Consider the following 15366-nt stretch of genomic DNA (forward strand, 5'->3'; position numbering starts at 1 on the left):
TTTAATACTTTGTATTGTTATTTTTCACAACACTAAAAACCTATTTACACGGACTTTTCCCCGCTCAGTAAAAACGTACCCAAGGTGGCCTCCCTGCATCCTTGGCCTCATCGGTGAGTCTTTGGCCACCTTTTTATTGAACTTCAAAAACAGCAGGATGTTGAAAATCTATTATCAGTTCAGCTACATCAACAACCGATTGTTCTAGTTCTGACTCTGAAATTAGTGTTATAATGTTACATTACAACTTTGCATCTAATGATTGTCTATTTGGTCACCTTGCAACACCTCTCATGAAAAGGAAAATATTGTGGAAAACACGCAATGCTTCAGCCCCTTCATTCTCTGGTTTGTGGAGGTTCCAGAAGATAGATCTTTAGGGTTGACATATACTAGCTATATGCCATCACCTATTGAGATGAGCATACCCTGTTTTTTGCTTTTTTGTTTTTTTCCTCCTTTATTTCCAAGAGTCGTAACTTTTTGATTTTTCCATTGATATATCCAAAGGATGTAATATAGCCATTTTGCAGGACAAGTTGTATTTTTGCGCTGAAATTGCGCAATTTTTTCTTGGTTTTATCCAGGTACACAGAAATTCTAAAAAGCAGCTCCAGTGCTATGAGGACAAGCGTGTAAGATATATGCTGATACTTAGATGAAAGTAAAGGTAAACAAGAATCTGTGACTAGATCTCAATGATTGCAAGTAGATGTAACTATATGTATTTAATACCTAAAAGAAAGGGGAGAGAACCAGTAGTACTTGAAAAGTGGGTTGAGGGGTGTCCTTCCTAACAGTGACTAGTGTCTGAATGAGAGTCTATACAATTCTCCATGAGTGTCTTCAATGGGATATGGTTCCTGCTACAAGTGTGGAGTGTGAGGTAGCACTCTTACCGATAGCGTGATCGTCTCACTTACGCCAATAGTTAAGTTCTAGTGACGTCTCCATAAACTCCAGTACAGGTGTCTCCGTAGTCCACACAGCCTACAACGCGTTTCAGAAACACTGGTTTCCTTTGTCATGGAGTGGTGGAAGAGAGCAGATGCACCCTCCTTGTATCACAGCCATCAACTTCCAGAAACAATGTGGGCTCTGCTCCTGAGTCCGCATCAACAAAGGGGAACAGACATATGACTTAATAGTACATCATATATTGGGAGGGGGTTAAAGTTGATATTTAATTTAAAGGGAATCAGTCAGCAGGTTTTTGCTATTTCATCTGAGAGCCTGATGTAGACAAAGAGAAGCAGAATCCAACCATGTATGACTTAGATTACTGGGTCCAGACATTCTGACACAATCAGAGTTTTTAGATTCGGCAATGCAGCAGAGCTGAGAAAGCTAACCCCGCCCACACCAGGCTTTCTGTGGACAGATCTTTAGACAGTGAGCTGCTTATCACAGGAGAGGCGGAGACGGAGTGGCCTGCACATGCCTCTGTAGCTGATGCAGTCCAGACAATGATAATCACCAAATGATTAAAACTTTCAGTATAAGTAAACAGCTCACAGCCTGACTCGTGACACATTGTTTAAATCTGTGTTTTAATCCTATCTCATGCTGCCTTCAGATTACATAGCAAAAGCCTGCTGATAGATTCCCTTCAAGGGCAGCACATTATGTATATGACCATTGTCCTAGTGTGCCAAATATTCACAAAAATAGCTGCATATTTTTAGTTCATAAACTGAAATGTCTTCCGAGTATAATGTAAGCCTAGTGCAGTCATCCAGGACCATCACTATGTCAAAGAAACCTCCCTAATACACGAAAACTAGGAGCGTTATTTCTGTGATGTCAGCTTAAAGGGAACCTGTCACCAGTTTTGTCCTGTGCCAACTAAAAACTCTGACCTTAATCAGCGCCTGTGCTGCAGTCCATCAGTGGTTATATAACCCCCTGAATCCCCCTGTATACCCCCCAAAAAACCTTCAGAAGTTCTCCTGCACTGTATGTTAATCCTGTCTGTCCGATGGTCGTGGTTTCTGCTGTCTCCGTCTTTCCTCTTGGCTTCTCCATCCCGCCGTCCTGCTGCTGAAAGCTGTCCTGATATAATTGACGTGCATTTTGCAGCAGAGTACCTGCGCACTATTAAAAACACACATGTGACATGCACAATGTGAACAAGTCTGTTGGACCATGTTCACACCACCCTGACTGAAACACAAACAAAAAGCACAGAATGACAAATGTGCAAAAATACCTTGCAATAAGACATATAACAGTAATCAGCAAGTGCTGATAAAAGGTAATAACAAAGACAGGGTATTTAGTCGATACTTTTTTTGCAAAAAAATGTATGCCAAGCTGCTTCACCAACGTCAAGGTAACCCGTATTGAAGCAGTCCCTATCTAATGTATTTAAAAAATGAACATATGAACAGTGTCTAAATGAGCAGGATTAAGTCAGGCGCTTTCTGGTATGGGCACGTGGTGCAAGACAGCTCCTTATGTGCATGTCACACAAGAGAGGGGTAGACTCTAAATAATGGCGCATGCGATTTGTCTGTGCAGGCATAAGATTGCGCCCGGCTACGTGGATGACGCAGAAGGTGTCATTTCTCGTCAATTACAGCAGGCGGACGGCTATTAGAAGCCGGGAGGAGGGATGGAGAAGCTGGGAGCAGGGATGGAGACCACAGAAACCACAACAATCGAACCAGGCCAACAGGATTAACACACAGCATGGGAGAATTTCAAAAAGTTTTTTGGTGGGTGTACAGGGGGTTATATAACCATTGATAGAGACTGCAGTACAGGCGTTGATTAAGGTCGTAGTTTTAGTTGACACAAGACAGAATTGGTGACAGGTTCCCTTTTAAACGGTTTTCATGACCTTGATGATGATTAAAATTTCCAACTAATTGTAAAACAAGCAACTTTGCAATTGTAATCTTATTAAACTTCATCTGCATTCTCAAAAATGGAGGGACATTTAATATTATTGTATATTACTCATTGGTTCTGGCCGAGCACAGTACGCACAAGCTCTTCTCAGTAGAGCTCGGTAAGCATGGATCGAGCTGTGATGTCCATGCTCTCTGATGCTGTTCAATATCAGAGAGGACACACTTTAGACCAGCATTACATCTATGCAGCTGGTCTGAACTGTCAGTCTTCAGGAGCGGAGTACGCCCCCGGCAAACCAGAATCTGGGAACTGATGACCAGTGCAACAGATTAAAGAGAAACTGTTATTAGTCATGCTACCCAAACCATGGACAGCATGGATCCGAGTCCAACAAGACTAGTCCAGTGTGGACGCCGGTTTCTCCCTACCCCCATCCCTATGTTTCATGCACTGGCTCCCATCAGCTCCTCGCAACTTGATCACGGGGCACTGACGGGTTGCCATGGTAGCCGGGGTCCTTCTGAAGGCCCTCAACACTGCCATCCTAATACTACTGTGTAGCTCAGCCATAAGCTGAAATTCACAGGAGTCATTGATTTTCAATATAAACTGTAAGGGTATGTGCACACGTTGCAGATTAGACTGCAGAATTTTCTGCAAACAATCCGCATCTCTTGTCAGAATACGCAGGAGAAGACAATTGCGGAATCGATGCAGATTTCCTGCGGATTGTAATGTGTTTTTGGGAGAGAGAGACAAAAAGAAAGAACATACTGTGGAAAAAAAACGCTGCAAATCTGAGCATGTGCACAGCAATTCTTAATTTACCATAGACTAACATTACCTGTGCACTACACTGCAGATTTGATGCAAAGCCGCGCGTCAAAAAACGCTGAGGATACGCATCAAAATCTGCAACATGTGCGCATAGCCTAAAACTATATGGTATTATAAGATCAGAGATTACAGGTTAAAGTCCCAAAAGCGAACAAAAAAAAAAACGTTTTTAATAAATGTATAAAAAAAAAAAATAAGACCTCGAATCGCCTTCTTTTCCACCTTTTTTAAAAATAATTTAAAAAAATGATATTACCACATCCATTTTAATTAACTTAATGTTAAAAGTTGTAACGAGAAAAGAAAAAAATAAAATGTCCAAAATTGTGGGTGGGTTTGGTCACCATTCATCTCTAAAAAATGCAGTGACAAGTATTGGCATTATCTTGTGTATTCCAAATTGTTATCAATAAAACTGTAAAACTCTAAGATCATCACGCGAAAGAACAGAACTTGGCTCCACTAATGTAAAAATAAAATCATTATGGGTCCTGGAAAATGACAGTACAAATGGGAATATATGCAAAACACAAGCCGCGGAGACACCATCACGTTTCTCAACGCAAGCAATGACCAGCCAGGTCTTTCCCTGGGAGGGAACAACCACGGGAAGGGCAGTCTCCAATGAAGGAAACCACCTATGCCAAAACATAGTATCCATCCACAGACAGCTGTTTTGGGGTATAGCCCCTCATCAGTGTGGAGTAGGAAACTGGCCAGTAGGAGCAATGCCTAGTAGAAGACTGTGAAAAACGAGGATGAATGAACTCATGGAGATCAACATCCAACACTGCGGAGACACCATCACGTTTCTCAACGCAAGCAATGACCAGCCAGGTCTTTCCCCGGGAGGGAACAACCACGGGAAGGGCAGTCTCCAATGAAGCAAACCACCTATGCCAAAACATGGTATCCATCCACAGACAGCTGTTTTGGGGTATTGCCCCTCATCAGTGTGGAGTAGGAAACTGGCCAGTAGGAGCAATGCCTAGTAGAAGACTGTGAAAAATGAGGATGAATGAACTCATGGAGATCAACATCCAACACTGCGGAGACACCATCACATGTTTCTCAACGCAGTGATTCTAGAGCAATGCCCCCATCCCTTATGGGAAATATGTAAATATATACAAAGGTGGGGGCATTGCCCTAGAATCACTGCGTTGAGAAACATGTGATGGTGTCTCCGCAGTGTTGGATGTTGATCTCCATGAGTTCATTCATCCTCATTTTTCACAGTCTTTTACTTGGCATTGCTCCTACTGGCCAGATTCCTACTCCACACTGATCTTTCACAGTACAAATGGGAAAACATGTTTTACATCCTTCTAAAAAAGTCACCACTTTAATAAAAAATCCAAGCATGTTTGGTATAGCTGTAATTGTCCTGACCTGGAGAATCATGCTTCCAGGTCAGTTTTACCATAATATGAACACCAAAAAACAAAACCTAAACATAGAATTACAGTTTTTCGCCATTTCATCCTACTTGGATTTTTTAAATTGTTTTTTTTTCCCAGTATATTGTATGGTAAAGTAAATGGTGTCATTCAAAACTACATCTCATCCTATAAAAAAGAAACCCTATGTCTGTCTATGGAGATATAAATTAGTTATGGCTCTTGGAAGAAGTGGAGGGAAAAATGCAAATGTTAAAAATGGAAATTTACATAGTCCTTGAGGGGGATAACCATGAAAAAAAAAATATCATTAAAAATCATTCTCATTAAAAATCATAGGTGCAGCTATGATCCAGATTGTAAGGACAGCTGTGGAGTAACGCCATTCATGGATGCAGTGCAGAATGGACACATCCAGATTGCTGAACTGCTGATAGAAATGAAAAAGGTATGTCGCTAAGAAATAGTGTGATCATAGAAAAAATTAAAAACTATTTTTTTATGCATTTTTAGTTTAATCATGCAAGTGTATGGTAGAGCATTCCATGTGTATGCAAAATGAATAAACAAGCTAAAAGAAGGGATTAGAACATTATATCCGGAGTCCTGTTGTATTCGGCCTCTGACCTTGTTCTCGCTGTGCACAGTCTGGGTATGTTCACACATGGCAGATTCATTGATTGAGACTAACAGACAATTCTGCAACGAGCCTGCCCCATGTGAATATACCCCAATAGGGGGGAAGCTGTCAATCATCACTGATTGCCACAGGTCATGAATATTCAGGACTCAAGATTTGCTGCAATTATAACTTTTTCACAAAAAAGCACTAACTTGCTATAGATCGGCGTGCTTATCAATATTTTGTGCGATTCTCTGAGATGGTAGCAGAAAACGAGTGAGAGAATTACTTTCAGGTACGGGTATACTGTAATATTATTAGTCCCTCCTGGCTAGTGGGTCATTAACACTGAACACTGGCACCATCACCAGTTGTGAGAACAGGCTGGTTCTGGTCCTGTCATCCTTGGAAAATGGGCACAGTTTGTTATTATTACTAATAGAAATGCATTTACTTCCTTTTTCCATATCTTTGTAATCACCTATTTTACTGGTAAGAGATACCGTAATTGTGCCCTACATTTGTCTATCACTAGGTCTGTTACACCGCAGAGGATAACATGGGAGCTCATGCACTGCATCGGGCCGCCGTTACAGGACAGGACAAATCACTTCAATACCTGGTGTCCCATCTTGGTGTCAATGTGAATGAAACCGCAACGTCTATGCAGCTCAGTGCACTTCACTATGCAGCCAAGGTCAGTTACTGTTCTCTGGGTTGAACCAACCACTTGTTTATTGGTGGCTTGTCACATTTGGGGTCCCTGCAGCTGTTAGGCCACTACCCATTTCCAATTTTACCTGTGACAGCAGCCTGTAAAATGGGATACCAGCAGCATCTTAAGAGTACCAGGTAAACATAAATTTACATCACTATGTTCAATGTGTCAGGACCTCACTATTTACAGTGTTTTGACGCCACTTGCACGTTTGCTTACTCGTAGATCCTATATCTGTAGCTTCCAGGCTTGACCACCTTTGGCCACAAAGCCTTCTCTTCCTTCAATCACTGCAGAGCCTGAGATGTCAATTGATCAGGTCATAAGTCAATGAGTCCTATTCAGGTGCTGAACACTGGGGCTTAAATAATGCTCCAAGACAATACTCAACCACCGATTACCCTACAATGGTTTTTCAGACCTACCTGCCTTTGTGGCTCTCCCCCTTTTTCTCAGCAACCCCTTTGATGGCTTCCAGCCCTGAGACCTGGCTCCTTCTCTGACACTGCCTTACATGGTAGTCAGTCTCCACTTCTCTAATTTTAATCACCCCCGTGATATTATTCACATGCCAAACACCAGTTTGCTCTTCTGTTGCTGACTTGGTCCAGAACTCTGCCCAGTCTCACAGCAGGTTTCATGGTCTCTTATATGTTCCCTACTACACTTTTTTTGGCCATTGTTAAGAACAGCAGCTTATCTCTAGAAGCTGAGCTGCAATTCTCAGAGGGGCTGCTAAGCACTGTTTGGAGCTTTGTTTTTCCTCCAAAGCTGATATCAGCTGATCAGTAGGTGTGACAGACTGCAATGAATTGATATTGATGACCTAGCCCAATAATAGGTCATCAGTATCAAAGTAGTGGACGACCCATTTCATTTACTATTCTTATTATTCATGTGTAGTTGTGCACTTGCACTTCTCTTCTAATAGCCGAATAATCACTGTGATCACAATACAGTTAGGTCCATATACATTCGGACAGAGACAACATTTTCTAATTTTGGTTCTAGACATTACCACAATGAATTTTAAACAAAACAATTCAGATGCAGTTGAAGTTCAGACTTTCAGCTTTCATTTGAGGGTATCCACATTAAAATTGGATGAAGGGTTTAGGAGTTTCAGCTCCTTAACATGTGCCACCCGGTTTTTAAGGGGACCAAAAGTAATTGGACAATTGACTCCAAGGATTTTTCATGGACAGGTGTGGGCAATCCCTTCGTTATGTCATTCTCAATTAAGCAGATAAAAGGCCTGGAGTTGATTTGAGGTGTGGTGCTTGCATTTGGAAGGTTTTGCTGTGAAGGAAACCAAAGAGCTCTCCATGCAGATGAAACAAGCCATCCTTAAGCTGCAAAAACAGAAAAAACTCATTCAAGAAATTGCTACAACATTAGGAGTGGCAAAATCTACAGTTTGGTACATCCTGAGAAAGAAAGAAAGCACTGGTGAACTCATCAATGCAAAAAGACCTGGGTGCCCACAGAAGACAATAGTGGTGGATGATCGCAGAATAGTCTCCATGGTGAAGAGAAACCCCTTCACAACAGCCAACCAAGTGAACAACACTCTCCAGGAGGTAGGCGTATCAATATCCAAATCTACCATAAAGAGAAGACTGCGTGAAAGTAAATACAGAGGGTTCACTGCACGATGCAAGCCACTCATAAGCATCAAGAATCAAAAGGCTAGACTGGACTTTGCTAAACAACATCTAAAAAAGCCAGCACAGTTCTGGAAGAACATTCTTTGGACAGATGAAACCAAGATCAACCTCTACCAGAATGATGGAAAGAGAAAAGTATGGCGAAGGCGTGGTACAGCTCATAATCCAAAGCATACCACATCATCTGTAAAACACGGCGGAGGCAGTGTGATGGCTTGGTCATGCATGGCTGCCAGTGGCACTGGGTCACTAGTGTTTATTGATGATGTGACACAGGACAGAAGCAGCCGAATGAATTCTGAGGTATTCAGAGCCATACTGTGTGCTCAGATCCAGCCAAATGCAGCCAAACTGATTGGTCGTCATTTCATACTACAGATGGACAATGACCCAAAACATAAAGCCAAAGCAACCCAGGAGTTTATTGAAGCAAAGAAGTGGAATATTCTTGAATGGCCAAGTCAGTCACCTGATCTCAACCCAATTGAGCATGCATTTCACTTGTTAAAGACTAAACTTCAGACGGAAAGGCCCACAAACAAACAGCAACTGAAAACCACTGCAGTGAAGGCCTGGCAGAGCATCAAAAAGGAGGAAACACAGCATCTGGTGATGTCCATGAGTTCAAGACTTCAGGCAGTCATTGCCAACAAAGGGTTTTCAACCAAGTACTAGAAATGAACATTTTATTTACAATTATTTAATCTGTCCAATTACTTTTGGTCCCTTTAAAACAGGGTGGCACATGTTAAGGAGCTGAAACTCCTAAACCCTTCATCCAGTTTTAATGTGGATACCCTTGAATGAAAGCTGAAAGCCTGAACTTCAACTGCATCTGAATTGTTTTGTTTAAAATTCATTGTGGTAATGTCTAGAACCAAAATTAGAAAAATGTTGTCTCTGTCCAAATATATATGGACCTAACTGTATTTAATGGAAACAAATGATAATCATTTCAAACAAGTCCTATACTTGTTCTGATTGATGGAATTATTTTCCATAGTCAAAAACCAATAGTCTTAGTAAAGTAGACATGATGATTATCTTCAATATTGAACATTTGTCAATTATAGCGAGATATTTAATAATTATCATTACCTCCACAGCCACTTAAGCCCCCGTCACACACAGCGAGATCGCTGCTGAGTCACAAGTTTTGTGACGCAACAGCGATCTCACCTTCGAGATCGCTGTGTATGACACTTACCAGCGACTGGCCCCCCTGCCGGGTATCGCTGATCGTCCTGGAATGGCCAGGACATTTTGTGATCGCTGGTCTCCCGCTGGCCAGCACGCTTCACTGCGTGTGGCAGGCGGGAGACCAGCGATCAGCGAGCTGGTAACCAAGGTGAACATCGGGTTTCTAAGCGCTGCGCGGCACTTAGAAACCCGATGTATACCTTAGTTACCAGCGCGCTGGTGCAGGGAGCTGGTAACCAAGGTACACATCGGGTTTCTAAGTGCCGCGTGCCGCTTAGAAACCCGATGTGTACCTTGGTTACCAGCTCCCTGCACCAGCGTGCTGGTAACTAAGGTACACAGTGGGTAACTAAGCGACATGCGCCGCTTGTTACCCGCGTGTCGCTGTCCTGATCGCTGGTGAAGCTGCCTGTTTGACAGCTCACCAGCGATCCTGACAAGTTCATATCGTTGTTGGGATCGCTGGTGAGTCACTATGTGTGATGGGGCCCTTACACTCACTGATTGTGTTATCTTAATGCAGGAAGGGCATATTCATTCTTTGTCAACACTGTTATCCCTTGATGCTGATCTCAACAGCCAAGACTTGAAAGGAAGATCAGGTAAGATTGATGACATTCTCCTGTCAACATTTAACTTGTGGATCACATTAAAGACGCCTTTTCACATGCTCAAAATATTTAAACACCTTGTAAAAATACCTGAGCCCCCCTGATTTTGGTTTCCATTTTGTGCTACGTCACTCCGTTGCAGAGATATTCACATTTGTTGATTTTGGAGAGCAGTATGTGAAATCTCTGCTTGCAGACCGACTGGGCTTTTCTTCAGTTTTTTCTAGGAACATATGCTTTCACCCCTCCCTCCCAGACACTGACATTCATAACTCGGCAGTGTCTAAGACTGCAGGATCAGCTGCCAAACTCTGCTTGGCAGTGTCTAGAAGGGAGGGGTGCAAGCATTGTGCTGAGGAGCGACATTGAACTGATTTTCGGATATTGCTTTAAAAGTTAATCCTATGGTGTAGTTAGTTAATAGCATCTTTTAATCTTCAATTTTAGATTGTTGTACTACTTGTTTTACATGCTTGCAATTGAAGCAGTGGTGCATTTTAATAGTAAAACTAACTTTGTCCCTTTTCCCTACAGCTCTTCACATGGCTTGCTCGGGTCAGCATGCAGGATGTGTTGACTTTCTCTTGAAATCTGGGCTTAAAGACACAGAAGACTTCAATGGGACATTTGCCAATCAGCTTGCAAAAAAAGATGAAGTCATGAAAGTTTTTGCACTTCTTCAAGAACGCAAGGAAACTTAATGATCTATACTGTCTGTGAAAAGAGAATTGTACACAGGTTAATGCAGTGGCATATAGACTTGTGCAAGTATACTATAGCTCCAAAATAATAGTCAAAATTAAAGGGAACTTTTATGTATATGGCAGAATTGCCAATAAAGGACAGGAAGGTGGCACCCGGTGGGGAGTAGTGAAAAAGGCTAAGGGTACCGCTACACTTAGCGATGCACCAGCGATCCCGACAACGATATGGATCGCTGGTGCATCGCTAAGTGGTCGCTAGTGAGCTGCCACACAGGCAGATCTCACCAGCGACATCGCTGGGGTAGGGGGTCACTACTTACCTGTCAGACGCGGCGATCCTGACGTCCTCCCGCCCGCGTCCATGCGTCGCTCATCGGCGCCACAGGAAGCCCAGCAGGAAGCGCCCGACGAGAAATGATCCAGGACCTTCTCGCGTGACCAGCGATAATCAGCGGGGGAGCCGGTCGGAGGTAAGTATCACATGTTGCGATATCGCTAGCAATATCGCTGCTACGTCACAAAATCTGTGACTTTACAGCGATATTGCTAGCGATATCGCAGTGTGTAACGGGGGCTTAAGTCATTCTGAGTGCATCAACACGCCTCATTGCACTTTCAGGCTGATTTGCATGTGGCTTTAATGCTCGATTTCACACCGCTGACACATCAGATTACTACAAACTGAGAATCATTTTTATTGCTGCTTTTGGACCTATACAGCCTTACCATTATTTTCATTTGTAAAATCATGCTGATAAGTTTCCTCCGTAGGATTTAAAAACAGATAAAAAAAAAATTACAAACCATGCATTTTTTTAAAATAAATTAACGTAAAGGGGTATTCCTATCTCCAAAATCATATCCCAATATCTACAGTAGTAGGTGTAATATTAAGCATATTAGCAAATACTGCCAATTTGAAATGTAGTATAGTTCTTCTGATTTGCTATGTCGCTTACCACATGTGCAGGGCATAGCATATTTGTGAGAAGGAAAAGTGAAAGCAAGTTACTGCACTGTTACTGGAGGTGAAAATAAGTGCAGAGAAGCTATTAGAGAATAACAGGCAGAAAATAACTATAGATACGTTTTTGTACTCTATTGAGAAGAGAAACTGATGTCTGAAAGACTGCTAGGAACAAACAAGAAAATAGTTTGCAGCCAGGAGAGTCTGGAGGCCTACTGCAGCTGAAGAAAGCCAGCCTCTACAGTGCAGAGGGACTTGTGAAAAGTGATAACCTGGCCAAGGAAGATTAGGACTGCTTCACATGGTCTGTGTTCATGGATTCCGCTCAGCCGGAATACCTCTCAGCCATCAGACCTAAGCTAACTGACTCGTATGTGCATATGAGCCAATGATGCAGTTATCAGGTGTTAGGAGACCTGTCAGTCAGGCCAGACAATGCGATCTGAGCACGTTCCTTGTACACAAACCTTCTTATACCACTTGGAAGCTTCCTTAGCAGGGACACTGTGGGACGAGGCTGCTGGAACAATACTTGCTTGTGCTACAGATTGAGGAAATAAAAGTGCACCAAGTGTATCCAGTGCCACCACCTGAAACTGCTACAAGGTTGCCTGTTATCCAAGTTGTGTATATGAAGAATTGTGCCTGCTATTAACTTTGCCAGTCACTTTTCATGTTTTTCCGTAAAGAGAATTGTTTTTTAGCTAATTTTTTTACATCTACAAATTAAATATGTTTATGTACCAGAAATGACACCTACATAAAGTACAACTCGTCCTGCAAAAAAAAAAAAACACATACAATATGAAAATTAAAAAAAAAGTGGATTGAAAGAATGCAAAGAGGTATAATGATTCTAGTTTTTATTCAGCTCTTCAGCCACTTTTTAATGTAAACGAAAAGCAAAAAACACAAATATCCTGAGCTAAAAGTAAAAAATATACTGCAAATAATGCATAAAGGTAGTAATAATAATAAGGGTATTTAGTAAACATAATTTTGATCAAAATAATGTACAAGCCATCCCGCCACGTCACGGCAACCCTTGTGGGACAGTCCCTACTCTAGTATTTAAAACCTTTTCACTTGCCAAGTGGCGTGAATGTGAATAAGGGTCGAGCGGCTGAACCACTAGTAACAGCTAAGGCCTGTTTCACACTTCCGTTTTTTCAAATCCGTCAAAATCCGTTGGTTTCCGTAAAAAAACGGATCCGCCATTTTTTTTGCAGGATCCGTTTTTTTTGTCCCATAGACTTCCATTAGTGGTTACCGCGGATCCGTCAAAAAAACGGATCCGTTTTTTTAAAAACGGATCCGTTTGCATCAGTTTCCGTCAAAAAAACGGAAACGGATCCGTTTGGCGGACACAAAAACGGAAGTGTGAAACAGGCCTTAGGCCACACTAGATGGCTTTCCCAGCTCAGAAAGAGGGCGGTCACACCCATATATGCACTGAATGCACAATGAAATGAATAAAAAACAAATCTGAACTGAGAAAAGTTAATGTGTATGCACAATGTAAGTGCATATTAACACATGACCATTAACCAGAGAAAACGAAAAGCAAAAAACACAAATATCCTGAACTAAAAGTAAAAAATATACTGCAAATAATGCATAAAGGTAGTAATAATAAGGGTATTTAGTAAACATAATTTTGATCAAAATAATGTACAAGCCATCCCGCCACGGCAACCCTTGTGGGACAGTCCCTACTCTAGTATTTAAAACCTTTTCACTTGCCAAGTGGCGTGAATGTGAATAAGGGTCGAGCGGCTGAACCACTAGTAACAGCTTAGGCCAGACTGGATGGCTTTCCCAGCTCAGAAAGAGGGCGGTCACACCCATATATGCACTGAATGCACAATGAAATGAATAAAAAACAAATCTGAACTGAGAAAAGTAAACATAATTTTGATCAAAATAAGATTTGTTTTTTATTCATTTCATTGTGCATTCAGTGCATATATGGGTGTGACCGCCCTCTTTCTGAGCTGGGAAAGCCATCCAGTCTGGCCTAAGCTGTTACTAGTGGTTCAGCCGCTCGACCCTTATTCACATTCACGCCACTTGGCAAGTAAAAAGGTTTTAAATACTAGAGTAGGGACTGTCCCACAAGGGTTGCCGTGACGTGGCGGGATGGCTTGTACATTATTTTGATCAAAATTATGTTTACTAAATACCCTTATTATTATTATTACTACCTTTATGCATTATTTGCAGTATATTTTTTACTTTTAGTTCAGGATATTTGTGTTTTTTGCTTTTCGTTTTCTCTGGTTAATGGTCATGTGTTAATATGCACTTACATTGTTTTTTATTCACTTTTTAATGTAGCCAGTTTGGCATACGAAAAGTGGCCAAAAGTCTTCTTTAAAAACATGAACATGTCAGCTTGTCTGTGCTCTCCTTTCTAAGTTATGACAGACCCAGCTGGTATCAATGGTGGTTTCCCATGTTTGTGTGTTGATGATGCCAGCACTGTGATGCAGAAGATAGATGGAGTCATCTTATGCAGGTTTCTCCTATCCTCAAGGCTCGGATTGTGAACTTTCACACTCTCGGTCATGCAAGCATATAATTGACATGTTCAACACACACAGAGAACTCACAGACCCATTATAGCTAGTGTGTGTGTGTTCATGAACAATTTTTTGGCTTATGTGGAAAAATATCGTAGCATGTGCTACTTTGGTCAGTTTTACAGACCAGGATAATACATGCAATGTAAAAGCAGCCTCAAACGCAATATGGACAACCACATCAAGCCAGTCACGTCCGCAGTTTGTGATTGCGACAAATCCATTTTTCAATATGGCCGTCTGAACATGGCCTATAGGGAGAAATCTGTAAATCAGTGGCATGTGGGTGATGAGGGCCTACTGACCAAATACTGAACATGGCCTTTGTGTTAGGAGAATCCGGGGAAATCTCAATCTGATTTTTTTCTCTGTGTTCAAGAGAAAAGGATGCCACATGGATAGTAAAACTGACATGGAAAAATAGTGGTCTGTTTAGTTTTTTTTTTTTAATGCAATATGGACACAAATGTCAGCCACGCCCAATGGATGGCCGCATCCCTAGTTGGGGTGTGACCTTGCTCAATACATATGTATGGAGTGAGGCCGTGATGGGCTCTGGTCGGGGACAGGACAGGTTGACAGACATTGTTAGGTTTTCATCCTGATAAAGAGGTTGCGTTTAGCCTCGAAACGCATTGACATTTTAAATCTGTACATTAAACTTTCTCAAATTTTAATCTGTATTGAGTCTTCATCAGCAGCGCACTGAATGACACGTCCATCCCGTTACATATCGCTCTTGGTCTTTTCGTGACCGGTGTCTTGTAGCAGCTGATATTACGTGCCTATCAAATGTTGCCTCAGTGCAACCTTACCAGGTGAGTGGATTCCGTTATCAGATATGACCGTATTGCGCTCTTCTGTTTCCCAGTCTTTTCATCCGCGATCTTTATCTGAGCTCACTACAAGTAGTGCGCCTTTATGTTAGCTCATGTTTTTTTTTTTTTTTTAAATCAGATGATTTTTATTTAAAAATTGTCAGCATGAAACTTTGACACTACATTTAACTTTAGCATATAATATAAACCATGTTCAACCTGACAGGCGATATAACTGTACTTACATGCTAAATCCCCTACCCTCCCCCCATCCACCCTAACCCCATCCCTTTAAATCATTGCACTTATCACACACCATGACACATTTTGAATCTTTTTTCGAGACAGCCACTTAAGATCCCTGTTTAAAGCACCAACACACAG

General features: G+C 41.7%; 1 protein-coding gene across 1 annotated transcript in view; it reads left to right on the forward strand.

Moving 5' to 3' along the window:
- ANKRD16 (ankyrin repeat domain 16) overlaps positions 1–14841 on the forward strand; it is a 30916-nt gene extending 16075 nt beyond the window's left edge. Inside the window, exons 4-7 of the mRNA XM_073589064.1 lie at positions 5433–5541; positions 6251–6412; positions 9824–9902; positions 10446–14841. Coding sequence (XP_073445165.1) covers positions 5433–5541; positions 6251–6412; positions 9824–9902; positions 10446–10612 — 517 coding nt within the window. The 3' untranslated portion in view covers positions 10613–14841. The remainder of the gene's footprint in view (positions 1–5432; positions 5542–6250; positions 6413–9823; positions 9903–10445) is intronic.
- Positions 14842–15366: the final 525 nt, after the last annotated feature.

Source organism: Dendrobates tinctorius, unplaced genomic scaffold (genome assembly GCF_039654945.1).
Source record: "Dendrobates tinctorius isolate UK_male_01 unplaced genomic scaffold, ASM3965494v1 ptg000105l, whole genome shotgun sequence".
Classification (NCBI taxonomy): Eukaryota; Metazoa; Chordata; class Amphibia; order Anura; family Dendrobatidae; genus Dendrobates; species Dendrobates tinctorius.